The sequence below is a fragment of the Myiozetetes cayanensis genome, unplaced genomic scaffold (genome assembly GCF_022539395.1).
Source record: "Myiozetetes cayanensis isolate MyiCay16 unplaced genomic scaffold, myiCay2020 scf27, whole genome shotgun sequence".
In the NCBI taxonomy this organism is placed as follows: Eukaryota; Metazoa; Chordata; class Aves; order Passeriformes; family Tyrannidae; genus Myiozetetes; species Myiozetetes cayanensis.
Window position 1 is genome coordinate 4727020 of NW_026087488.1, and position 22409 is coordinate 4749428.

At 59.3% G+C, this 22409-nt stretch overlaps 4 protein-coding genes across 5 annotated transcripts; 2 read left to right on the forward strand and 2 right to left on the reverse strand.

Annotated features, from left to right (window-relative positions):
- Positions 1 to 263: 263 nt before the first annotated feature.
- SARM1 (sterile alpha and TIR motif containing 1) lies at positions 264 to 9489 on the reverse strand. Of its 2 annotated transcripts, none has more exons than XM_050321999.1 (9): positions 8956 to 9489; positions 5642 to 6260; positions 5251 to 5463; positions 5049 to 5140; positions 4311 to 4546; positions 4120 to 4213; positions 3516 to 3705; positions 3291 to 3412; positions 264 to 523 (listed from the first exon to the last, which is right to left on the reverse strand). In XM_050321999.1, exons 1-9 carry the CDS (start codon positions 9405 to 9407, stop codon positions 466 to 468), a joined length of 2076 nt encoding a protein of 691 aa, XP_050177956.1. In that variant the 5' UTR covers positions 9408 to 9489; the 3' UTR covers positions 264 to 465. The 2 variants fall into 2 exon arrangements, with proteins under 2 accessions (XP_050177956.1, XP_050177955.1); XM_050321998.1 differs by having other exon boundaries at positions 264 to 2752; positions 8956 to 9487.
- A 1217-nt stretch (positions 9490 to 10706) lies between these two features.
- Positions 10707 to 16269, forward strand: VTN (vitronectin). The gene is made up of 9 exons (XM_050321984.1): positions 10707 to 10837; positions 12522 to 12671; positions 13146 to 13265; positions 13789 to 14100; positions 14207 to 14346; positions 14611 to 14767; positions 14881 to 15030; positions 15620 to 15892; positions 16084 to 16269. The coding sequence occupies exons 2-9, from the start codon at positions 12611 to 12613 to the stop codon at positions 16200 to 16202; spliced, it is 1332 nt and encodes a 443-aa protein (XP_050177941.1). The 5' UTR covers positions 10707 to 10837; positions 12522 to 12610; the 3' UTR covers positions 16203 to 16269.
- Positions 16239 to 20667, reverse strand: KIF12 (kinesin family member 12). The gene is given in 20 exon segments (XM_050321983.1): positions 16239 to 16312; positions 16315 to 16455; positions 16633 to 16769; positions 16877 to 17013; positions 17089 to 17172; positions 17253 to 17399; positions 17401 to 17437; positions 17621 to 17904; positions 17983 to 18087; positions 18188 to 18306; positions 18395 to 18530; positions 18750 to 18841; positions 19086 to 19221; positions 19307 to 19441; positions 19572 to 19647; positions 19799 to 19860; positions 19862 to 19921; positions 19997 to 20075; positions 20209 to 20274; positions 20588 to 20667. Coding segments are annotated over 20 exon segments (2187 nt in total).
- A 518-nt stretch (positions 20668 to 21185) lies between these two features.
- SEBOX (SEBOX homeobox) lies at positions 21186 to 21835 on the forward strand. The gene is given in 3 exon segments (XM_050321957.1): positions 21186 to 21243; positions 21246 to 21463; positions 21587 to 21835. Coding segments are annotated over 3 exon segments (525 nt in total).
- The last annotated feature ends 574 nt before the right edge of the window (positions 21836 to 22409 follow it).

The window sequence follows — 22409 nt, forward strand, 5'->3', positions numbered from 1 at the left end:
AATTAAAACAAAGTTTTTCTAGGCTGTCCTCCAAGAACTACAACAGAGAAGCCACGTGTGGTGACTGTGGGCAGCAGACAGAGTCCCTGGGGATGCAGGGAGCTACATCAGTCCATGCAAAGATGAGTGTGAAGTGGGGGTCCCACAGGAAATGGTGCCTGGGGAACGTCAGTTCTGCTGCATGATGGCAAGGGAGAGCAAGTGCGAGGAGGCTGCAGCGAGAGAAGCCCGTGATACAGAGAGAGATGAGGTGGGGATTTAGAGTATAAACCAGATTTATTAATAATTCCTGATAAAACAACTCCAAACACTTCTGACATGTCATAGCAAAGGAACGAAGGGAGGGTGAGAACAGAATTCCTTTCCTTGAGACTGCTCCAGCTGGAAGGGGCTGGGTAGGAGAGATTTTGCCAGGAGCAGGGTGAGTTCATTAAGGTGAAGATAATGATGGAGAAACAGGAGGAGTCACAGTCTGGGCAGCTGGAGCATGAGATGGGATCTTGTTCCAGGTGAGTCACCTGAGCTATAGAGAACAAGTAAATTTCCACATTGAATAGTGGGCGAGGAGGTTAATTGCTACAGAGCTCCTGGGAAACAAGATGCAATAATCTTAGTGGGTATTATTGTAGGGAGAAAAATCCTTAGAACTGTTTGTGTGGGACTCCTTCAGTGGCCATGGAGGCCTTGACATTCAATCAGTTATTCAAGACTTTTCCCTGAAGCAACTCACAAGTGGCTTTTTTGCTTTAGCAGATTCACCTTTGGGCTCATCTGCTGGCTTCTTCATATTTAATCTGGAGATAAGATAGGTTCTATTTCTAAGGGATTCTGGGCAGATATGGCTATTAACCTTTCACTGGAGAGCAAAGATGCCATTAACTGTGAGCTGATAAGAGCTATCCATAAAGCTGTGATTAAGCACCATAATTAACTTCTTCTTTTTTTTTTTTCCTGAAATGTTCATGAGTCTAAGCCAGGAAAAAAAGTGTTTGTGTTCCTGCCAGCAAGGCAGGTAGCAAGGCTTCAGGAAGAGCCAGGATGAGGACAAGGTGGCTGAGACTCCTCTTTATCTCTGAAAAGAGTTATCTTGAGCAGGGATGGGAAGATGAACTTGCTGCTTCTGTAGGGTGATGCAGCAGCCTGGTCTTCAGAGCACCAGGGCAGCCTGGTTTTTTTTCCGTGTTCCTCCATGCTCTTACTCCTGCCCATGCTCTGAACAAGGATGTCTTTTTGCATTACTCACTTTGCTCTGCATCAAAAAATACAAACTCAGGTAGGAGCTGCAATTTCTGCTCCTAACATGCAAAATAGCATGTTGCTCCCTCCAAGCGGGTGGGAGAAGCAGGACAAGGCTGGGAACATGGAATTCAGGGATTTGTGTCAGGATACCCATGGTTTCTCACCAGCAGTGTTAGCAGCAGGCAGTGCCAGTCCTGCTCCCAGCTGGAGCTCACTCCTAGCATCCATTGCCAGCCCTTTGTATCAACTTTACACTTCCCTGATAATTTTAAGGTGAGTAGCTGCAAAAAGCCCCCATGGGTGTTGAGAAGAGCTCAGTAGAAAGAAATGTGGTGTTCAATCCAGCAGTGAGTAGGGACAACCCCGAGGAGCTCAGCCAGGGCTGTTGGGGTGTGGGATGGTCAGCAGGGCGATACACCAGCTCCTGCTGAAGGAGATCTGCTGTGGAGCAGTGACAAAATAAAATACAGCCAGTGGATAATAACTCCATGAGTACAGCACAGCAATTAGCATCTTGCCTATCTGCATGGAGATATGTTTTCCAGAGTCACAGTGCAGCCTCCCACACCCTGGAAGTACGGACCTGATAGAGTGGTGAAGCTGAGACATCAGGTGGAGGCAAAGAAGGTGTTTTAAAAGCACTTTTTGCAGAAATCCTGCAGGAACTTCTGCATGGTCTAACCCCAAACTTCCATTGCCAGAGTTAAGAGCACACAGGGGTTTTGCAGCACTGGGAGGTGGAAGGCCCTCAGGAAGGGAGTGAACTCTTGTGATAAAGGGATATTACTGGAAAAGAGAAAGCAGTTCAGAAGGCCTCTGTGTGTTATCTTTCCCAAACACAGGGATTTTGTTAGGGCTTAGCTTTTATTTGCCCTTTCCTGCTCGCAGTTGCTGACCAGAAGGATATTCCCATGGCACAAGCAGAGCCACGCGGTGGTTATAGACCATTTCCTGTCAGTTGTTCTTCTCTCCCATGTGTCCTTTCTGATGAACCCTCACCAGTTTCCCAGTTTTCAGTCCTTGGAAGATCCTGCCTCTTTGGACGTGCTCCTGGGGAAAGCTGCAGCGTTTGAGGGGTGCTGGATAGTGCCAGTCTCCCTCACAACCTCCTGCACGTCCTGCTGTCCCACAGGAGGATGTGGAAGACAACTTGTCCATCCCAAAGTCCACCCAGGCTTGGCTCACCAGGCGCCGTGTGAGTGAGTACTGACCTTTTAGGTCCAGGGACTTGTATTTGGAGAGTGAAGAGGGAGTAACAAGCCACAGACCTTCTCTCAAGCCAGGGTACTAAGATGGGAAGAAGTCAGGAGGGACAAATTGGGACCCGCACAAAAAGGGGTCACCTGGGAAGTCTCTGGAGGGGATGAGGCAGCTGTGCTGGTTCTAGCTCTGCCCCATGGAGAGCGAGCAGTCCAGCCCATTCTCTGACCCGGCCGACGAGTCCCGGGAGGAGCGGCCCTGGAGAAAGCGGATGATTTTGTCGATCGTGGCCTCCTGGTACTCATGGGACCACCTGTGTTTTTTTTGAGGAGAAAACGTGATTTAATTTTTCTGTTGCCTGAGATGCCACAAGATAGCTCTGTTCATTTGGGCTGGGAGCCAGAGACTCCCTTCATCCATCCCAGCTCTCTAAGAGATCCTCCTTTTCCCCGTGGAAAATGCAGCAACACTGGATGCTGTGGGATGCCCTGCCAGGCTGGGATGCATGAGGGGAAGCAGGAGGGGAGAGGAATCCAAGGGAATGCAAAACCTGACAGCATGACTCCTGCCTGGAGGGCTGAGGGCACAGGGAAGGGTGTCCTCCCAGCAGTGGTGACATGGGGAGCTCTCTCACCCAGAGGAGCCTCAAGCACACCACCAGCAGCAGGGATGTTGTGGGAACCTTTGCTCCCTGAATGCTGTGGAGTACCTGAAGTGACTCATTGCTCCTTTGACCTGTTCTGCCTCCCTCATGTGTTTCTCGCAATGCCCTTGTGCTCTTTGCTACTGCTTATGCAAGGTGTTCTCTCCAGGTGTCAAGGAACCCCAAGGCACAGATGGCTTTTACTTACTTGATACCATTAAATTTCAGGACAGCCCTCATGTCCTTGGGAAGCGTTTCTGGGTCTGGCCACTCAAAATGGTCTGTAACAGGTACAATGTTCTTTCCAGAGTTCAAGGCTGTCACAATCTCCTGCAGGAACATGCAGGTGCTCAGGCTATGGCCTGTGTCAGCCCATCACCAGCCCCTTCCCGCTCCAGTGTCCACCCAGCTCCCACGTGATGGCATTTCCTACCTTGTGTACCCAGTCCTTGCACTCGGGGTCTTCCATGCATTTATCCAGTGCGTTTGGTGAGAGGACCAGCACAAAATTCCGGGCGCTCATGACGCTCTGAATCAGCTTGTCCTCAAACTTCCCTGCCTCCAGCTTCTCCACGTCAATGAACACGCTGAAACCGTGCAGCTGCAGGTGGACCTTCAGCAGGCTGGTGGCAAGGGAGGACAGCACCATGAGGAGAGGTTTCACGTGCTCTCCCACTCCATTGCTAAGATATGGGTTGACAGAGGAGTAGTAAAGAGGCTCCCACAGGGAATGGCACGGTCCTTGAGATGCCAGCTCATGCAGAGAACACAGGGAGCTGACATTAGTTCCCTGCTGTGATCCCCTAAGAGCATAGCTTAAGGAAAGGGTAAGTCAGTGTCAGAGAGGGACAAGGTGGCAGTGACAGGACTGGGAATTAGCCTGTTCACTGTGCAGGTTATGGCACGTGCTGTCTCTATTTACCCTGTGGATTTTGGCAGCATCTCCCTCCTCCCCATTCCACATTTTTCCCACAGCTGATTACCTGCCTTTGCTTTGGACTTCAGCCCAGCACCACACTCTTGCCTGCAGGACTCACCTGGCCAGCTGCGACCCGGTGCTCCTCCGGTAGCTGATGAACACATCGGTCCCATTCGACGTGGTTTGCAGAGTTATAGGGGAGTGAAGAGTTTCTGGGCAGAGCAAACAGCAACCAAAAGTTAACAAAACCCCAACAGCTCACCCCAAACAGCCCTCGGTGCTCATCCAGCCCCTCCCGCCTGCCCGCACCCCTGGCCGCGGTGAGGATGCGGACGCGGTGGAAGCCCGTGTCGATGTGACAGTCCTCCTGCAGCTGCTGCTCCGTCACCCGGTGCAGGAAGTTGCGGTTGATGCCGCAGGTGAGCAGGTTGTAGGTGTACTGCCGGAATTTGGGGTCGATGCCGCCCAGCCAGTCGGCCAGGTTGCTGCGGTCGCACGTGGAATAGTTGGCGAAGGTCTTGAGCTCTGTCAGCTCCCGGAAAAACCTGGCAGAGAAACAAATGACGGTGTGGAACAGGGAGGGCAGGGCTGAGGGACCAGGCAGGACCTAGAGACGTCTGGTACCACATCTTTTATCTGCCCAGGAGAGAGTGCAGCTCCATGCTGTGGTGAAGGATGAGCAAAAGGAGTAGAAAAGAGAAGAACAGCTGCGTGGGAGTGCTGGTCCTTGGGTGCGAGGATGTGAGGAGCTTAGCTAAGGAAGGAGCATTTTGGGTCCTGTCTTTCTGAGTAACTTGCAGGATCCCACATGCCTAGTGCCATAGGTGGTCTTTCCCCATCCAACACCTCTGCCATACACTGGCTCCATTGCAGAAATCCCTCTGGGACTGTAAAGTGCAGTGGAAAAGTCCTGGCAGTCCAGGTTTTGCATTTGGAGGATCTCTGTTCTTGTCTTTGCAAGAAGGGAAATGCACAGACCTTGTCCCCAGCTCTGACCACTGTGATGATGCCATGAGAGAGTCCAACATGCCCTGGTGACAGTCTTACCTTTTCCGAGTGATGCTGGACTCCATCCCCAAATCCTCTTGCAGCTCCTTCTCTGTCAGCCTCAGGAGAATGTCCCCATCCACCTGGTGATCCTGCCAAGAGAAATCCAGGCTGGAAAGGTCCCAGGAAAAGGTTACACCTCTGCTGCAAGATGGGGCAGAAGGGCCCATCCATGTGTCCCTCCCCTGGCACACAGCCCTACCAGAAATCTCTGGCAGTATTTGTTGAATCCGATCTGCTGCAGCCACGTCTGCACCTCGCAGGACTTCCAGTTGGGGACTGTGGGCAGGATGCGCCGAGGAACCTCCTCCCCTATCATGCGCAGCACCTTTTTGGCCAGGGAGGAGGTGGTGCTGCTGGTGGAGTAGCACACTATCCTCTTCAGGCTCTGCGTAGCCCCGATCTCACCAAAAATCTGGGGACACGAAAGGTGGAGACTTTGCTTTCCCTCCTCCTCCCCACAAGCTGTGCCAGGCCAGGCCCACAAGAAAAGGGTGCTTGGTGAGCTCGCAGGAGAGCAAAAGACACCAAGATGCAGTAGTGGCCACCCTTCCCTTTGGCACTGCCTTCCTTCAGGCCGACCTACCCTTTACCTGTGTTTTCTTCTGCCTGGTTTTGATGGCGGCCTCGGTGCAGAGGTAGAAGGCGGCGATGCACTGGGCTTCCAGCCGCGAGCTGTCCAGCAGGGGCACGAGCCGCTGCAGGTCCTCCGCCGTCCGCCCCTGGACGTTGTCACTGCTGCCCAGCATCTCGCAGGCGAACCGCTCCGGGTCCAGCGAGGCGATGAACGGCTCCACCAGAGCCAGAGTCCCCGAGCGCTCCACCTCCTTCTCGATTTCCTTGTTGGTGGCCAGCACCGTGATGGCCAGGCACGCGTGCAGCCGGATGAGTTCGTCGTCCTTTGAGAACGCCAGCGGGAAAAGCCATTCTGCTGCCCTCTTCTCGATCATCAGGCGCTGGTTGGCCTGCCCTCCGTACATGGCACAGTTGGCCAAGGCCATGGCGCAGTGCCGCAGCACGACGGGGTCCGTCCAGCGGCACCAGTACAGGATGGCATCCAGGCCCCCGTCAGAGATGAGCTGGAAGCAGGTCTCCTCAGTGTGTTTGAACATGTGCTCCAGGATCCCAGAGACGCTCTGAGCCAGCTGGGGCACATCTCGCTCCTTGGCTAAGTTCAGAATCACGCCCAGGCCGATCCGAGCGATCCGATCCCTGCGGGAAGGAGGGGCACAGGAAGGTGAAGGGCAGATGGATGTGCAAGGAACGAGAACAGTGACTTGCATGTGAACTCCCCCATGCTTCAGTGGCATTTGTCCCAGGACAGACAGATGTTTCCCTATAGGACACAGGTGCCAGATATTCAACGCTGTGAGATGCAACAGGCTGTGTTGGAAGAACTGGTGTTGGAAGGACCTGTCTGAGTCTGATGGAAGAGCTTGTGACGGGACAGGACGTGGGATGCACAGCCCAGGGCCACCTCACTAGATGCTCTTATACTCAGGGTCAGAACATACATGGCAATTAACAGGCAGGGTAGACTAATGCCAGGCTAGAAATGGATTTGCTGCATCAGCATTGCTGGGGGTGTGTGAACTGCTTTTTGTTAGCAGGTGAAACTTGTTTGTGCTGTCAGGACAGGGCTTTCACACCTGGCTGAGCAGCCATGCAGCCCTGTCCACAGGAACAAGTGAATATCAGAGATGCCTGTCCTGGAATGGCAGCTGGAGGAAAGCTGTTTGTTTCCTTCATCCTATGCTCTCCTAGAAGAGGACAGCAAGAACCCAGGGCATGTGGCCAGGGGCTGCCAGCTGCTGCTCGACCATGGCTGGCCTTGGGAGCCCTGTGCTGCTAGGATGGTCTTAAAATGACACCTGAATAGGGCTGTGCCCTGAAAACACAGTGAGGAAGGGGGAAATCAGGATCATAGAATGGTTTGAGTTGGACAGGACTTTAAAGCTCATCTCATTCTAACCCCTGTCCATGGGCAGAGACACCTTCCACTAGACCAGGTTGCTCCAAGCCACATCCAACCTGGTCTTGAACACTTTCAGGGATGCAGCAGCCGTAGCTTCTCCGGGCATCCTGTGGTGGTGCCTCATCACCTTGTGAGATGGGCTCTTGGCTACCCTCCCATGAGCTTTCCTGGGGTGAGCAGCAGCTCCATCTCTGCCCTTAGCACCTGTTTGGTGCTGTGATGGAGCTGCCTGATTTGTGAGGCAGTGCTGGCACAGATGCCCCACACTGTGCTGCTCATGAGGGCAGTGCCACGCTTGGTCCCCCGCGGTGGTGGGGTGATGGCACACCAGCCTCTGTGCTGGCAGGCGGGAAGAGCATTTCTGGGAAACCTGTGACCCACAGGGCTCACGCTGACCTTGGGGTGGGTTTGACAGGAAATGCTGTGGAGAGCTCTGGGAAAAAAGGAAAAAAAAAGCCCTTAGCCTGGGTCTGGCTCCAAGCCCAGACTAGGACATGGAGCTGGATGACAAACATGGCCCCACCAGGTTCCCGACTCCCCGCAGCCGCAGATGGAGCCAGGTCTGGTCCAGCTCCCAGCTAAACACCACTGCAGCTGTGCACGGACTGGAAGAGGCCTGTAAGCCAGAGGCTTGGATCCAAGGGGGAACCCACACCTCCCTGCCATCTTTCAGAGGTTGATGGTGGGTCAGGCTGCAGGAAGCAAGGGGCTTGGGGCCCATGGTTTCTCCAAGACCCTGACCCATGAACTGCTCCTGGAGCAGAGATGGCAACTCCAGCAAATGCTTTCTCTTGCCAAGCAGCTGAGTGCTGAATGCAGAGCATGCCAGTGATGCTTCCCGGGATTAAATTCCACCCTAATGGGCTTTCCTGATTTAGCTGTCACTTATTTTTGCCTGCCAGTGCATGCAGTGAGGCCCAGGCTTGGAGTCCACAGTCTTACAGTAAGCTACATCACCCAGGAAGCTGGAGCAACACTTTGGTCAGGTTCTCTCCACGTGCTTTCCAGAGCCCTGGCTGGGGATGGCTGGGCTGGGGTGCTCCGAGGGAGAGCAGAGCTGGCAGAGTGGATTTGGGGTGTTGGAAGGGCAGGTTGTGTGCAGGTGCTGCATCAGCAGTTCTGTGCATTCAGATGTGTTGGGTGCCACGTGTGCACATGCACCTTTGTGCAGGTATTTGCACACACACACACACACACACATGGAGGTACACGATCCCACCCCACCTGTGCCGACCTGGCAGAGCCAGCCCAGTGCCTCTCACCTGTCCTGGGCAGCAGCACATGTGTCTGAGCAAGGGGCTGTGGGCTGGGGGGCTCTGAGGCCCACCCACCAGCCAGCCCCCTCCTTATAGCTCCGTTCCAGCCCTGGTCAGCAGCAGGAAGTCTCTGAGAAGTGGCTTTGTCCTCCTCCTTCTCCCGCTGCGGTTGTGGCTAAAGGGGAATTGCGTCTTGTACTTGGGGTCAGATGCTCTGAGTCAGCCAAACTGACTCAGCTCGATCACAAAGGGTGGCCACATGCTGAGGGGGGCACCCCAATCCTCACCAGCATCCCTGAGCTGGGGCTGGTCCTCCTTCCTCCAGCTATGGGGGAAGGGAGCAGCTCATGCAGTTGCCTGGACATGAGTCAGGGACCCCCTGTGCAAGTGCTGGGTGTGTGTGGGGGGGTTGGTGCACCAGGAGCAGCCACAGCACCCAGAGCAGGGAAATTTAGGGGGTGTGAGTGAGATGGGTGTAGGCAGGTCAAGGCCAAATTGGATGGGGCTTGGAGCAACCTGGTCTAGTGGAAAGTGTCCCTGCCTATGGTGTGGGGTTGGAACTCTTTAAGGTCCCTTCCAACCCAAACCGTTCTGTGACTCTGTGAAAGAGCTGATGGTGCCTGGGGCGGTGGGGAGGGTTGTGCCTGGCAGGGTGAGGGGTTCTTTGCAGACTCACCTGTTTTCTGCCACCAGGATCTGCTCCAGGAGTTTTCCTGCCTGGCACTTGGTCTCCAGCTCAGCGGTGTACAGCAGGTTGAGCAGCAGGTCCAGGCCCCCCTCCAGGCGGATCACATCGCACAGCACCTTGGCCACGTCCCTCCCCAGCGCGGGCATCCCCCAGGCCTCCTCCACCAGGCGGAACACCTCGCTGATGGCCGCCCGCAGCCCCTCGGGGCTGGTCGCCTGCGTGGCTTGGGCGATGGCCCGGCGCAAGGCGGGCAGGACCCGCTCCAGCGCCTCCCTCACTTCGGTGCCCACCCCTGGGGAGACCCTCCGGTGCTCCCGAGCGCTGCCCCCGCCCGCCCAGCCGCCCGCCCGGCTCACACACTCGGGCACCGTCAGCCGCTCCGCGCTCGCCATGGCCAGGGACCGGCCCAGGGTGTGCAGGGAGAGGAGCAGGGCGAGCATCCGTGGCTGCTAGCGCAGCATCCCCTGCCACCGGCCCCGCAGCGCCCGCAGGGACCCCCCGCTCCTGCGCGGACACGGGTGGCTGGAGGGGGCGGGGGGCACGGGAGGGGGGCCGCGTCCCGCTCCCCCCTCTACCCTGCCGGGATGCGGAGCTGGAAGCGGAGCGGGATCCGCCTTCCCCGAGCCGGGCTCAGCATCCCGGTCCCCGGGGCTGATGTCACCGGGCGCAGGCGCCGCCTCTCCGAGGAGGGGCTCGGTCCGGCAGCTGCATCCCCCTCCCGCTGCAGATGCTCCGGCATCCCCCCAGACCCCTCCTGCCACCAGCCCTGGAGGGATTTAACAGAAGCGTGGATGTGGCACTTGGGGACAGGGCTTAGAGTAGGCTTGGCAGGGCTGGGATAACGGTTGGACTCGGTCTTAGAGGTGTTTTCCGACCGAAATTCTATGATCCTATGTTTATGGCCTTTCAGTACTTAAACAAGCCTTACAGAAAAGAGGTAGAGTGGCTTTTTACACGGGTAGATAGTGATAGGGCAAGGGGGAATGGTTTTAAACTAAAAGAGGAGTGATTCAGATTGGATATCAGGAGGATATTCTTCCCTGTGAGGGGGGTGATGCACTGGCCCAGCTTGTCCAGAGAAGCTGTGGATGTCCCATGCCTGAAAGTGTTCAAGGACAGGCTGGATAAATCTTGGGGCAACCTGTTATAGTGGAAGACATCATTATCCACAGCAGGAGGCTGAAACTAGACACAATCAATTCCACGATTCCACAGCCCTCTCTGCCCAGCCTGAGCTGGGGCTTGTCCTGCTGTCCCCATGGCCCCCCACCTTGCCCGAGCTGCTGCCTGTGGTGGTCACCTCCACAGCAGGCAGGGACCCCCACGCTGTTTTGGCAGAAGGTCTCTCAGAAGCCTCTGCGACCAGGGAGGGGGCACAGGGAGCAGGTAAAGGGCAAGGCACCGTGGTGGGCACAGCCGTGGTCACAGTGAGGATGTGGCCACCCTGGCATAGTTTTGAATCCATTTGGTATCAGCAGGGGGGCAAATACCCTTTGCTTGGTGGAAATTCAAAACAGCTCTTCTGGGTGGGCTCAGGATTTGCATGATAAAGGAAAGAGCAGAGGAAGCCTGGGCCTCTTTTGTTTTCTTCTTTCCAGGCCAGACGTGCTCAGGGCAGAAATGCTTTGGACATTTCTCGCCTGTGCTGGGAGGAGCAGCTTAAATCCTTGGCTCCAAAACCAGGTTGTTGCCAGCTCAGCCTGAGACTTAAATTCAAGTTGATGTTTTGATGTGACAGAGTCGCTTTTAATCCTCTCTGAATCCACTGCGCAGGGACAGACAGAGAAGGGGACATCAGCTCACAGAGAAGGACGTGAAACAAGGCACCCCGAGTGGTACAGTACGGCGGGAGAGGCTCGGCACAGAACCAGTAAGGATTTTTCTGATAAATTGTTATTAATCAGGGGTAATGATAAGGCCATTGCAGTGCAGAGCAGCAGAGGGATTTGCTGCCCCGGGGCATCAGAATTCAAACCATTCCCTCAGGCCTGTCCTGACAAGCCAAGAGAAACTGAACTTTGTTTTGCTTTGCTTTTAGTTTTGCTTTGCTTTGCTTTTTGGGAGGGATTTCCACCCGCAGCAGCCTGGGCTCTGGAACGGCAGGGGTTCCCAGCCTTGTGCTGCGGGATCAGCCCCATCACCTGAGCTCTCCTTACTGGGTTTGCTCAGCCCTTGTCTACAGAGGCTTCCCAGAGCCCCATTATCCAACCAACCCCTCTCCTGGGATCTGTCCTGGCACGGAAGGGCTCACTGAGCCTTCATGGGTCTGTGGCTGGTGGTTGGGAGCCTGGAGCAGCAGGAGGGAGCTTTGTCTCAACTGATCAGCAAAAGCAGCTCAGACATTGCCCAGCCCTTCTCCCCCACAGCCTCCGGCAAGCCTGAGCTCTGTCAGGGCTCTTGTGTCCCCCAGGCTTGGTTCAACAGGGATGGGATGAAGCCGTAGTGCAGCACTGGGCTGGTGCTGGCAGTTGGGGACAATACCAGCCCTGCCATAGCTGAGGCTGGGGGACAAGGAGGGGGGACATGGGCTTCAGGAAAAGTCTTACTCCAGCAGCCCATGTCTGGTGGCTACCCTTGGCTCCCCAGGGCTTCACAGGCGGAAATGCCTGTCTCAAAACCAAATAAAACTCTTTTTAGCAAGGATGGGAGCACATGATGCCAGGAACTGCTTGTTTCTGAGCTGGCAGAGGAGAGACCCCTGGAGAAGAGGGCACCCTGCTCAGGTTCTTCTCTCCCCAAATCTTGCATCACTTAAAGCCCAGAGCTGCACCACTCCTGTCCCAAGGCTGGGATGAACCCCATGGAGCTCCTGTCCTAGCAGTGTTGTGACAGCATAGGCAGCAGAGGAAGGATTGCTGCAGCCTCATGTACGTTTGCTCCTTGCCCCTGATTAAATAACCATCCCACAGTTATCAGGAGCTGCCAAAAGAGCTGAGTCGACATTAATTAGTAACCAAAAAGATTGGTTGGAAGGGGAATGATGGGAGCAAAATACACAGGCTTTTGTTTGCTTTCTGCAGAGAAAGTGCAGAGGGCTCCTGCCCTCCCTCTCCCACGGTCACTCACCTCTGGCCTCTGGTCCCCACGCACAAAGGTGGCACCTGTCCCATCCCAAGCCACCACGCTTTGTGGCTCCCCAGCCTTGACATTGAGAAAGCTGAAATCCCAAGATTAAGTCCTCCTGGGCAAGAATAAGCCCAGCGGTTTTCCCTTTGCCCTCTGAGCATTGCTGCTGTCTCATGTGGGTTTTTGTCTTGCCAAGACCAGCCTGGGAAACAACGAGGAGCTTTAATACCATGAGACTTGCTAGGAAATAAGCGTGGTAGGACCTCAAAACTGGTTCCTGGCTCAGGCCTTCTGTCCCTCCCTGCTCTCTGAACAGTGTCCAACCTGCATCCAGGCTGGGGTAGAGCTGCTTACACGTGTGGGGAGCCCTGTCCCCCACAAACTCACCTGGCTTGGTACAGACTGAGGGGAAAGCTGAGCAAGAGATCATCTCTGCCCCTTTTCCCCTGTTCCGACCTTGGCCTGTTTGTTTTCTCCCGCCGGGGCAGGCTGAGCAAACAGTGGATGCTGGGGCTCTGGCTGCTGCTGAGTTCCAGCCCGCACAGTCAGAGGAGGGCTGCGCTCTCAGACACCCAGGATGAGGCTCCTCTTCCCTGCCCTGGCACTGGCCCTGCTTGTCACCACCCATGCTGCTGAAGGTGAGCCTTAGCCAGCCAGGTGCCCCATGCCAGGTGCTTCGGGGATGGAGCAAGTGCAGCTCCTGAGCTGATGGAGGGGCTGGGAAGCCTGGGATGGGGAAGGAGGGACCAGATGGTGGCCGTGGCCACTGGCAACATTGGCTACACTGCAGGATGGGGAGAAAGCAAGTGGGCAGCACATGGGCATAGATGGTGCCTTGGTAAATCCCTGGCCATCCTACAGCTGGGCTACCAGTGTGGAACTTGGACCCTGACACAACCCTGTGCAGGGCTCCCATCTCTGCAGGACCTGGGTGGGAGAGGGGTGAGGTGCCAGGTAGCCCCTGGTGGTGGGGTTGACCGTGAAGAGGTGGTGTGCCCCTAACCATGACATACTAAAGTTTGCTTTCACCCCAGGGGCTGGGCTGGGCTGGGGGGAGGCATAGGCTCCACTTCCCACCCCACATTACTCCTGTGCCATGGTGGCTTTTGCAGACTCCTGCGAGGGCCGCTGCGATGATGGCTTCGATGCACAGCGCAAGTGCCAGTGTGACACCCTCTGCATGTACTACCAGAGCTGCTGCAGAGACTACTCCACCGTCTGCAAGGCCAAAGGTACTGGCCCTGCAACTGCCCTCCTGGCTGGGGAATGGGGAAAATGGGGTGGTAGTGGGTGCCTGACACTGGGGTAGCTCAGGGGGTCTGTGCTGGGTCAGCTCTGCACCCACCTGTGTCCACAGGGTGAAGTCAGGGCACTGCAGCACATGGGGTTTTCGGGAGCTGGCTCACTGCCATCCACAATGTGGGGTCCATGCAAATTGGATAGACTGGATATTAGGAAAAATTTCTTCACTGAAAGGGTTGTCAGGCATTGGAATAGGCTGCCCAGGGCTGTGGTGGAACCACTGTCCCTGGAAGTGTTCAAAACGTGTAGCTGTGGCACTTGGAGACGTGGTTTAGTGTTGAACCTGGCAGTGTTGAGTTAACGGTTGGACTTGATGATCCTGGAGATTTTTTTCCAGCCTTAACAATTCCATGATTCTGTAAATCCATATTACCTGGGAGTGAGCGGCTCCTGCCACCAGACCCTGTGGGAGACACCCAGGGATTCCTGGGACCAACCTGCTCCCTCCCACAGTGACTCGGGGAGACGTCTTTGCCTTGCCGGAGGATGACTACCTGGACTACAACCTCACTGTCGACTTTGGCACGGAAGAGCCACCCAAGGCAAACCCCACGGAACTGCCCACGTTCCCATCGCTGGTGGAGACCACAACAGAGAGCTATCCAGGCCCTGAGGAGACAGAGCTGCCCGTGGAGGTGGTGCCTGGCCCCACAACAGATGGGGTAGGGGAAGGGGATCCCGGAGACGAGCCTGAGGAGCTGTGCAGTGGGAAACGTTTTGACGCCTTCACCGACCTGAAGAATGGTTCCCTTTACGCTTTCAGAGGTACCCTGGGGACCCTTCCCAGGCACATGGGATGTGCTGTCGCACCATCACCCCACAGCAGCGTCTGGGGTCCCTCCTAATGTTCCCATCTCCCCTCTCTCCCCAGGGAAGTACTTCTACGAGCTGGACAAGACAAGTGTGCTGCCTGGCTACCCCAAGCTGATCAGTGAGGTCTGGGGCATCGAGGGCCCCATCGACGCAGCCTTCACACGCATCAACTGCCAGGGCAAGACTTACCTCTTCAAGGTGGGCTGGAGCTGAGCTACAGGGCTGGGGGAGCCCCCTGGGGTGGCTGGCACAGCCCCCAGCCTACCCTATCCCCTCCTGGCACCCTCCATGCACCCACATACACAGTGGTTGCCAGGTACCCCCATGCCCCTGTGGCTCTGCAGGGACCCCAAGCAGCCACAGACTCATGATGGGGCTCCCCAGTATCCACTCGCTCCCTATGGCAGACCTGGGCCTGGGGGATGCTGCATCTTGACCCCACTCTGTCCCACACCCCCCCAGGGCACCCAATACTGGCGCTTTGATGATGGAGCCCTGGACCCTGGGTACCCACGTGACATCTCCGAGGGCTTTGAGGGCATCCCGAACAACGTCGATGCAGCCTTTGCCCTCCCTGCACACAGCTTCCATGGCAATGAGAGAGTCTACTTCTTCAAGGGTAAGGGGTGCAGCCCCCAGCTCCTGGGCAGAGCCTGGCACCAGCAGGTCACCCCTCTGCTGCTCCTCCTCGGGGGTGTGTCCCCCACTAATGGCCTGCACATCCTCTCCTAGGCAAGTACTACTGGTCCTATGACTTCGCCCAGCAGCCCACGCAGGCCGACTGCGAGAAGTCCTCCCCCTCCACCGTGTTCAAACACTACGCCTTCATGAACCGGGACAGCTGGGAGGATGTTTTCCAGATCCTCTTTGGCAGCAGGATGAGTAAGGGCTGGGCCAGCGCTGGGGAAAAGGGCTGGCGGGTGCCAGTACAACCCACACAGACAGGGTACAGGAGGCTCAGGTGCCATGGGAGGGGGAAACAATGCCTGGAAGCCTGGGCAGGCTGGATGAGCCACCCTGTCCTGCCCAGGCCATGCACAGGAACCCCCAGGCCATCTCCCACAGCATCCCAATTCCAACCACCTCAGCCCTTATGCCCCGCACTACCCAGCCCACCACCAGCCACCTCACACCACAGCACCACTGCTGGGGACTGTTTATTGTCACTGGAACTGGGAACTGCCACAGGAAGCCCCAGCCCTGGGCAAGGGGAATGAAAAACGGAGAGGAGAAGGGGACTCAGCAGCACAGGGCTGATCCCAGCCAAGGATGGGGTGGGGGGCTGCTCCCAGCTCTGCCTGGCCTGTTTCCCCATCACACATCCCTTCCAGGCTGGGATCCTTTGGAGCATTCCTGTGGGTCTCAGAGCAGGCACTGGGGGTTTTCCAGTGGCTGGGGGTTTTCCAGGGGCTGGACTCAGCTCACCCCATACACTGCTGCTTCTCTCACTCACCCCCTGCTCCTTTTACAGTCGGGGCGAGTAGCCCACGGCTCATCAGCAGGGACTGGCGGGGAGTGCCCAGCCCGCTGGATGCTGCCATGGCCGGCAGGATCTACGTGGCCTCCCACCAGCCCCGGAGGAGGAAGTCTCGCCGCCAGCGCAAGAGGTACAACAGCCACCGGTCCCTGAATTTGGGACTGTGGAGCTGGCTGCAAAACGACTCTGACTCTGCGGGTGTCGAGAGCGATGGGCTGTCTGGCTCCAAATGCGAGACACTCCAGAGTGTCTACTTCTTTGTAGGAGGTGAGTCTGGCACGGCAGGATCTGGGAATGATGTGGGACCAGGGCTGCCAGGGCAGGGGGAGGGCTCCTTTCTCTCTGCAATATCCCCCAAGCACTGGGACGCAGTGGGAAGGTGCCCAGGGCTGGCAGTGAGGGCTGGCAGCTCCCCACAGCCAGGGGCAGCCCTGAAAACCATCTCCCCTTCCTCCCAGACAAGTACTACCGTGTCAACCTGCGCACCAAGCGTGTGGACCTGGTGCAGCCGCGCTATCCCCGCTCCATCGCCCAGTACTGGCTGGACTGCCTGCAGCCCGGGGAGGAGAGCACCTGAGTGGGATCCCCGGAGCCACCGGCAGCACAGCCCCAGCTAGACAGAAATAAACTGTGAGTGCCGTGCAGGCTGGAGAGTCCCGTGTGTATGTCCATCCAACCGGTCTGCCGGTCCTTGTAGTCCCAGATTCCCGTGTCCCTGCAGGCTGTGGTTGTCCCCCCAGTCCGTGCCAGATCCCCGCTGCTGGCACCATCCACGGTGCGGCTGTGGCTGCTCAGATCTGCTCTGCCAGCCAGTCCAGTGCCTCTTCCCACTGGAGGAGAGGGACAGTGCCGGCAGCTGCCAGCAGGGAGCCAGCAGGGTCAGCTCTCCACTGTCCCTGGGATTGGTCCACAGCCCCATGTGTGAGTGGCTGTGCTGAGGATAGGTGCCCATCCCTGAGGGACCCCATCCGAGACCCTGCCTGGTCTCCCCTCACTGCCCTGCTCACCTCTGGGCTCTGGCAATCCTGGCCATGGTGGTGCTGAAGGGATGACCCTTCCGTCAGGTTTGGGACTGTGATCTGGGCCTGGAAGCTCCCGAGGGAGTGGGTGCTGCTGAGACAAACTCCTGCTTCTGCCCTGGCTCCTGCCATGAGGACACATGAACAAACCCTGACCCCACTGTCCCACCACTGCCCCAAAACCCCAGGGGCTTCCTGAACTTCAGCTGATACCAGTGGCCCTGGCTCTCACCGCTTCCCCTGGTGTGGCTGGGGGTGCCTGTGGAGCTGATGGAAGCCAGGCAGAGCCGTGTCCTCCTGTCTGAGGGGCAGAACACCAGCACTTCCCTCGGGGGGGGCTGGCTGTGGCACGGGGTGCACTGGCAGTACCTGTGGGAGAACAGAGAGGGCAAGGCTGCTATGTCACACTGTGCCACCCCCCTCCAAAGAGTCCTGGGGCTGTACCTGGGACACGGTGGCATCAGCTGGCCCCGGGCAGCACTGTGGGCACCCTGGGCAGCTGGAGCGGCTGGAGGCAGGAGGCAGCTTCTGCAAGAGGGGACAGCAGCAGGTGGGTGGTTTGTGCCGTGGGTAGGATATGCATGGAGCCCAGGGCCCCCCACTCTCACCGGCAGTCGGGGGACAGAGGCAGATCTTGTATTGGTCTGCTGCAGCCTTGTGGAGTGGCCAGGGGGGATCTGGGGGGCGTGGGCACTCCGGAGCAGGGGCTGGCTGTCACAGGAGCTGCGGGTGGCTCTGTGGGACGGGCCATCTGGGCATGTCACCACTGGGGTCTGGGGACAGCCAGGGCTGCCTGGGGAGCAGTGAGGGAACAGGGCAGGGCGTTGGCAGCCTTCAGAGAACCTCAGAGCCCTGCCCAGCCTCACAGAGTTCCTGTGAGAAGTTGGTGGCACTGAGTGATGCCTGGCTGGGGGCTCAGGCTGTCCCATTGGCCCCTTGATCCCCTGTTCAGGGGTCCCACACATGCTGCCCATACCTCATGTGCTTGTTCTCCACCATGAAATCCCTGAGGAGACCGTAGAGGCTGGGCCAGGCAGGCGTTCCCTCTGAATGGAGTTGCCCTTCAAGAGGGAGGTGATGCAGCCCTGTGGGGCCATACCTGCCTCCCCAGCTCGTGCAAGCTTTAGGAGGGTTCTCTGGGACCTCTGTGCTTCTCATTGGCACTCTGGGCAGGCACAGCTGCTGGCGCAGGGAGAGGTTTTCCAGCTTTAGGGCATGGATTTCTTCTTCCAAGGTTTGCAGCAGCTTCTCCCGGGACACCTGGGAGCATAAGGGGGTGGCTCAGGGGGTCTGAAAAGAATGGCAGAGGCACTCAGAGGGGTTCCCTGTCTGTGATACCCTGTTGGCCAGGGGTCTGGTAGTGACCCTCCGGGCCCGGCTGGCATAGTGCAGGGTGCTCAGTGTCTCCGAGAGGCAGCGTGAAGACGGGGAGACGCAGGCGACCTGCAGACAAGGAAGAGACTCAGGTGAGTTGTCACCATCCTCCTCCAGCCTTCCAACCCATGGGGCAAGACCCCTGCCCAGCCCTCCTCAGTGCATGTACCATCAGGGTGATGCCCGAGCCGCCCAGGGAGCGGGCCAGCAGCCGGGTGAGTTTGCTGTCCCGGTATGGGATGTGCGTCCACTTCCCTCGGGGTTTGGCCAACAGAGAGATGCAGTGTCCTGCCAGAGGGTGAGCCACAGAGGGTGCAACAGGGCTCTGGTGAGGACCAGCAGCTTGTGCTCCCCTGGTGGGTCCCACAACTCTTACCCAGTGCCAGGAGGCTGCGGTTGATGCTGTTGGCCTCCACGGAGAGCTCCCCACTGGAGCCAGTCTCCTTCACCCGCTCGCTGCCGGCCAAGTCCACAAAGCAGAGTGTGCCCTGCTTGCTGGGACAGGCGCTGGGCTGGGGGACCCGTGTTAGGGGAGTAATGCTTTGGTGCCCCTCAACCCTTCCCTGTGGCCCACAGCAGTGCCCAACCTCTGGGTCTGGGATTGTTCACCACAGCCCCACCATTGTGGCCTTGAGGAGGAGGACATGACCCCACCAGCCTGGGGCTGTTTGCACCACCACGATGAGCCCTGGGCCCCCCAAACCCTCCCCCAGAGCAGGACATGTGCTCACAGCCCGGCTGCGGATGTGGATGGTCAGAAGAGCGTGGCTGCGGCTTGAGTGCCTGTTGAGGGCATGTGCCGAGGTCCGTCGCCTTTGGGATCCTGACGGGGATGGAATTGAGAGCTGCAGGGAGGCAGGACACCCCGCACTCCGGTACAGCGTGTACTGCCCACCCCCTGCCACATAGGAGCCTGCCTTGGCTCTGCAGCAGGAAGGGAAACTGTTCCTCTTGGCTGCCATGGGAGCCCCACCAGCCCTGGGGACAGTCTGCAGGGAGCTGAATCCCCCCATACCAGGCCTAGAACCCCCTGAACATGCCCCAGCTCTGCACCCGTGGCACAGCACCTTGCAGGAGCAGGCTGACGATGGCCTCCAGGCTCTCGAAGTCCACGCTGAGCTGGTTCTCCACGTAGAAGCCGCGGGTTTTGCTCCACCGCAGGGGCAGAGCACACGGCGGCCCCGGGCTCAGCAGGTCCCGGATCTGGGGGTGTGGCAGAGGGAAGGCACAGGGGGAGCGGGGCACAGGGTGCTGGCAGGGCCAAATTGGGGGCCAGGCAGGCACTTACCTGCTCGTTGTAGATCTCCAGGTAGGAAGCACTGAGAACCAGGTCTGAGCCGCGGCTCTGGCTCTGCTCCAGGAGGCAGGCGAAGGACCTCTGCATCAGCCCCAGCAGGGCCGGGGATGCTGGTTGGGTCTCACTCTTCAGAGTAGCCAGAATGGTGAGTGGTCAATAGTATCGGTCACCCACCTGCTCCCAGAGCCCATGACTGGGTGGGAAGAGTCCATCCCACCACCAGGATCAGGTCAGGTCCGGGGGGACAGCACTGTACCTGGGCAAGGGGTCCCATCAGGGTGTAGGTCTTCCCTGAGCCGGTCTGCCCGAAGGCAAAGACGGTGCAGGAGAAGCTGGGGAAGATGCTGAGCGTCAGGCATGGCCCCAGGCGGTGGCACAGGGATGCCACCTCCCGACAGAGCCCCGGCAGTGCAGACCCGCCGACGATACCCGGCATGGGGTGGATGGAGGATTGGGGTCCAGAAGGGGCTGGCCGGGACTTACCCATCTATCGCCAGCTCCACCAGCTGTCTCATCCCGCTGCCTTCGAACACAGCCTCCTGGGTAGGCGCCGGCGTCGAACACGGCGCTGAAACCAAAGGTGGCATCGTGCCTCGCCGCGCTCACCTGGGCGTGGGGATAGAGGCAGCTCAGAGGGTGCCTCAGCCCCCCCCGATCCCTCGGCGGGGAAGTGGCACTTACGTGGACCGCGCCGTCACCGAGGCTGTGCACAACCCGCCGGTCACCTCGCCGCGTCTCCGTGCAGGTCAGTGGTCGGACCCTAGCGATGGGGCGTGCAGGGGGGGGACACAGAGGTGCCACTACTTGTGGACCCTGGGGAGCTCCGCTGTGCCCCTGCCCCAGGCAGGGAGGTCCCTACCGCGTCCCCGAGCTCTCCGCGTCCCGCTCCTTACCTTAGCACCACCCTCAGCCGCGTCTCTCTGCCCTCCCCGGGGCGCTCCCGCTCCTCTCCGGGGCTCCTGTGGGGAGCAGAGGGCAGCGGGGCGGTGGGTGACCCCCAGATGGGGGTTCTCCCGGCCGGAACCCCGGGGCTGGGGTAGATGGACCCCCAGTCATGCTGCGCTCAAGCCGCCCTCCCACCCTCACTGTGCCCTGGGGCCTGGCAGGGAACAGAGCTCAGTGTCCCCCCATGACTCCGCAGAGGGACGGTCCTGTGCCCCCCCCGACTTTTTTCTATGCCTCTCCCCGCCGGCTGCATTAGCCGGGACGTCACTGCCCGGGTCCTGCTGCTCCAGGACGCGGTGGTTTCCCTCCATCTCCCTCACAACTTACGGTCTCTCCTGGCCCCTTGGGAGCGTTCTGGGCCGGGGATCCATCTGGAGCTCCCCGCCCCGCTCCCCCTCCGGCTCCATGCGCCCCCCAGCACCCCGTGCTCGGGGGTGCCCGCAGCTCCCGGCCGATCCCGGCGGGAGCCACCGCCAGCCGGCCCGGGCTGCCCCGCTCAACCGGTACCACCGCTCCGGTTAAACATTGACCGTGCCAGCCACGCAGGAGAGCGGCGGCCGCACGGCGGGGGCGAGCGGGGGCGGGCGGGAGCCGGGAGGGGCGTGGAGGGGTGGCAGGTGGGTCACTGAGCCCAGGGATTCTCACGGGTCGTACTGTGCCCCGACGGCGGCGGGGTGGATGCCAGTACGAGCAGTGATGGAATTACTGGTCGCGGGGGGTGCTGGGGGAGACGGCCCCCGAGTCAGCCGGGGCTATCGGGCACTGCCATCAGAGGCGCGGAGCGAGGACCGGCCCCGGGAGCCGTTGGGAAGAGATGGGGCGGGGGGACAGCACCACCCGCTCGGGGCGGTCCCAGCCCGCCGGGGGGGACTCAGGGGGGATAAAAGCCGGGGCGGCGACGGCGGGGCCGGGGGAGCCGGGCAGGATGAGCGCGGCCCCGGGCACCTCCCGCGCCCCCCAGCCGCTGCTCCGCTTCCCCGAGGGCGGGCGGGCCGAGGCGGTGGGAGGGCAGCGGGGGGAGGTGGTGGCCCGGGGCCGTGCCCCTGCCCCTGCCCAGGGGGGCCGCGAAAGCGGCGGCGGACCACGTTCAGCCGGGGGCAGCTGTCGGAGCTGGAGCGGGCCTTCGCCGCAGTGCCCTACCCGGACATCGCCACCCGGGAGCGCCTGGCCGAGCTCACCCAGCTGCCCGAGGCCAAGATCCAGGTGAGTGCGGAACGGACCCTCCTCTCCATCCCACCCTCTCGGGGCCGGGACCTCCTTTCTTCCCCGGGGGGCTGCCCCGTCGGGCCGCTGTCGGTGTCTCACAGTTCCCCTCGCCCGTCCCAGGTCTGGTTCCAGAACCGCCGCGCCCGCAGGATCCGCAGCGCCAAACCGGAGCTGCTGCCTCTACCGCCGCTGCCGCCTCCCGGGGAGCGGGGTCCCCCAGCAGCACCCCCCGACGGCAGCACCCCGGACCCGGCCCCTGCCCTGCCACCGCCGGGAGCCCGCAGCCCTGCTCGGGGCCTCCCCACCTCGCTGGGCTCCATCTCCGACCTCATCTACAGCGCGGCCATCACCAACCTGGGCGAGCTGTAGCCGTGGTGGGGAGCCCCTGGGCAGTGGGGACCCCAATGGCATCGCGGCCCCTGCGGATTAACACCACGATTTCATTAGGGTGTGGAATTACTGCCGGTCCTGAAGGTCCTGAGGATGTCATCCAATATCCTAAATGCCGGTGCGGCTGTGGCGGGGGCAGCTCCACATCAGCCCCCTAATACCAACTAATCTTTTGGAAAAAAATACCTTAATCTGGGGCCGTATCCACGGATGATTGTGGCGCAGCCGCCCCTAATCCGCAGGCACGTTCGCAGGTGCCGGCAGATCTCCCCGTATCGGATATTAAACCGTGTTTCCACAGGGGCTTAGCTGCCATCAGAGCATTAATCACCGTGTCCGGCCCTGGCAGGGCGCCCACCCGGCAGGTGTCCAGGTCCCCAGGGCCTGGCAGGGACAGCCTGGGTGCCCCCTCCCCACTGGCTGCACTGAGCTGGCTCTGCTCTCCGCTTCATGGCACCCAAAAAGCCCCCAGGATGTGCATTAAGGTGCAATCCCCTCCCTACCCGCAGAAGCCGGGTACCCTTTGGCAGAGGGTTGGGAGCACCATGCATCC

Excerpts from the sequence above, each read along its gene's own strand:
- SARM1 (XM_050321998.1), bottom strand. The coding sequence starts at position 9,407 with ATGCTCGCCCTGCTCCTCTCCCTGCACACCCTGGGCCGGTCCCTGGCC. Across the intron at positions 5,464-5,641 it reads CCAGGCAGAAGAAAACACAG|ATTTTTGGTGAGATCGGGGC; the intron begins GTAAAGGGTAGG and ends TCGTGTCCCCAG. Across the intron at positions 3,706-4,119 it reads ACCGGGTCGCAGCTGGCCAG|CCTGCTGAAGGTCCACCTGC; the intron begins GTGAGTCCTGCA and ends CCTTGCCACCAG.
- VTN (XM_050321984.1), top strand. The coding sequence starts at position 12,611 with ATGAGGCTCCTCTTCCCTGCCCTGGCACTGGCCCTGCTTGTCACCACC. Across the intron at positions 14,347-14,610 it reads GCAAGACTTACCTCTTCAAG|GGCACCCAATACTGGCGCTT; the intron begins GTGGGCTGGAGC and ends ACACCCCCCCAG. Across the intron at positions 14,768-14,880 it reads GAGAGTCTACTTCTTCAAGG|GCAAGTACTACTGGTCCTAT; the intron begins GTAAGGGGTGCA and ends ATCCTCTCCTAG.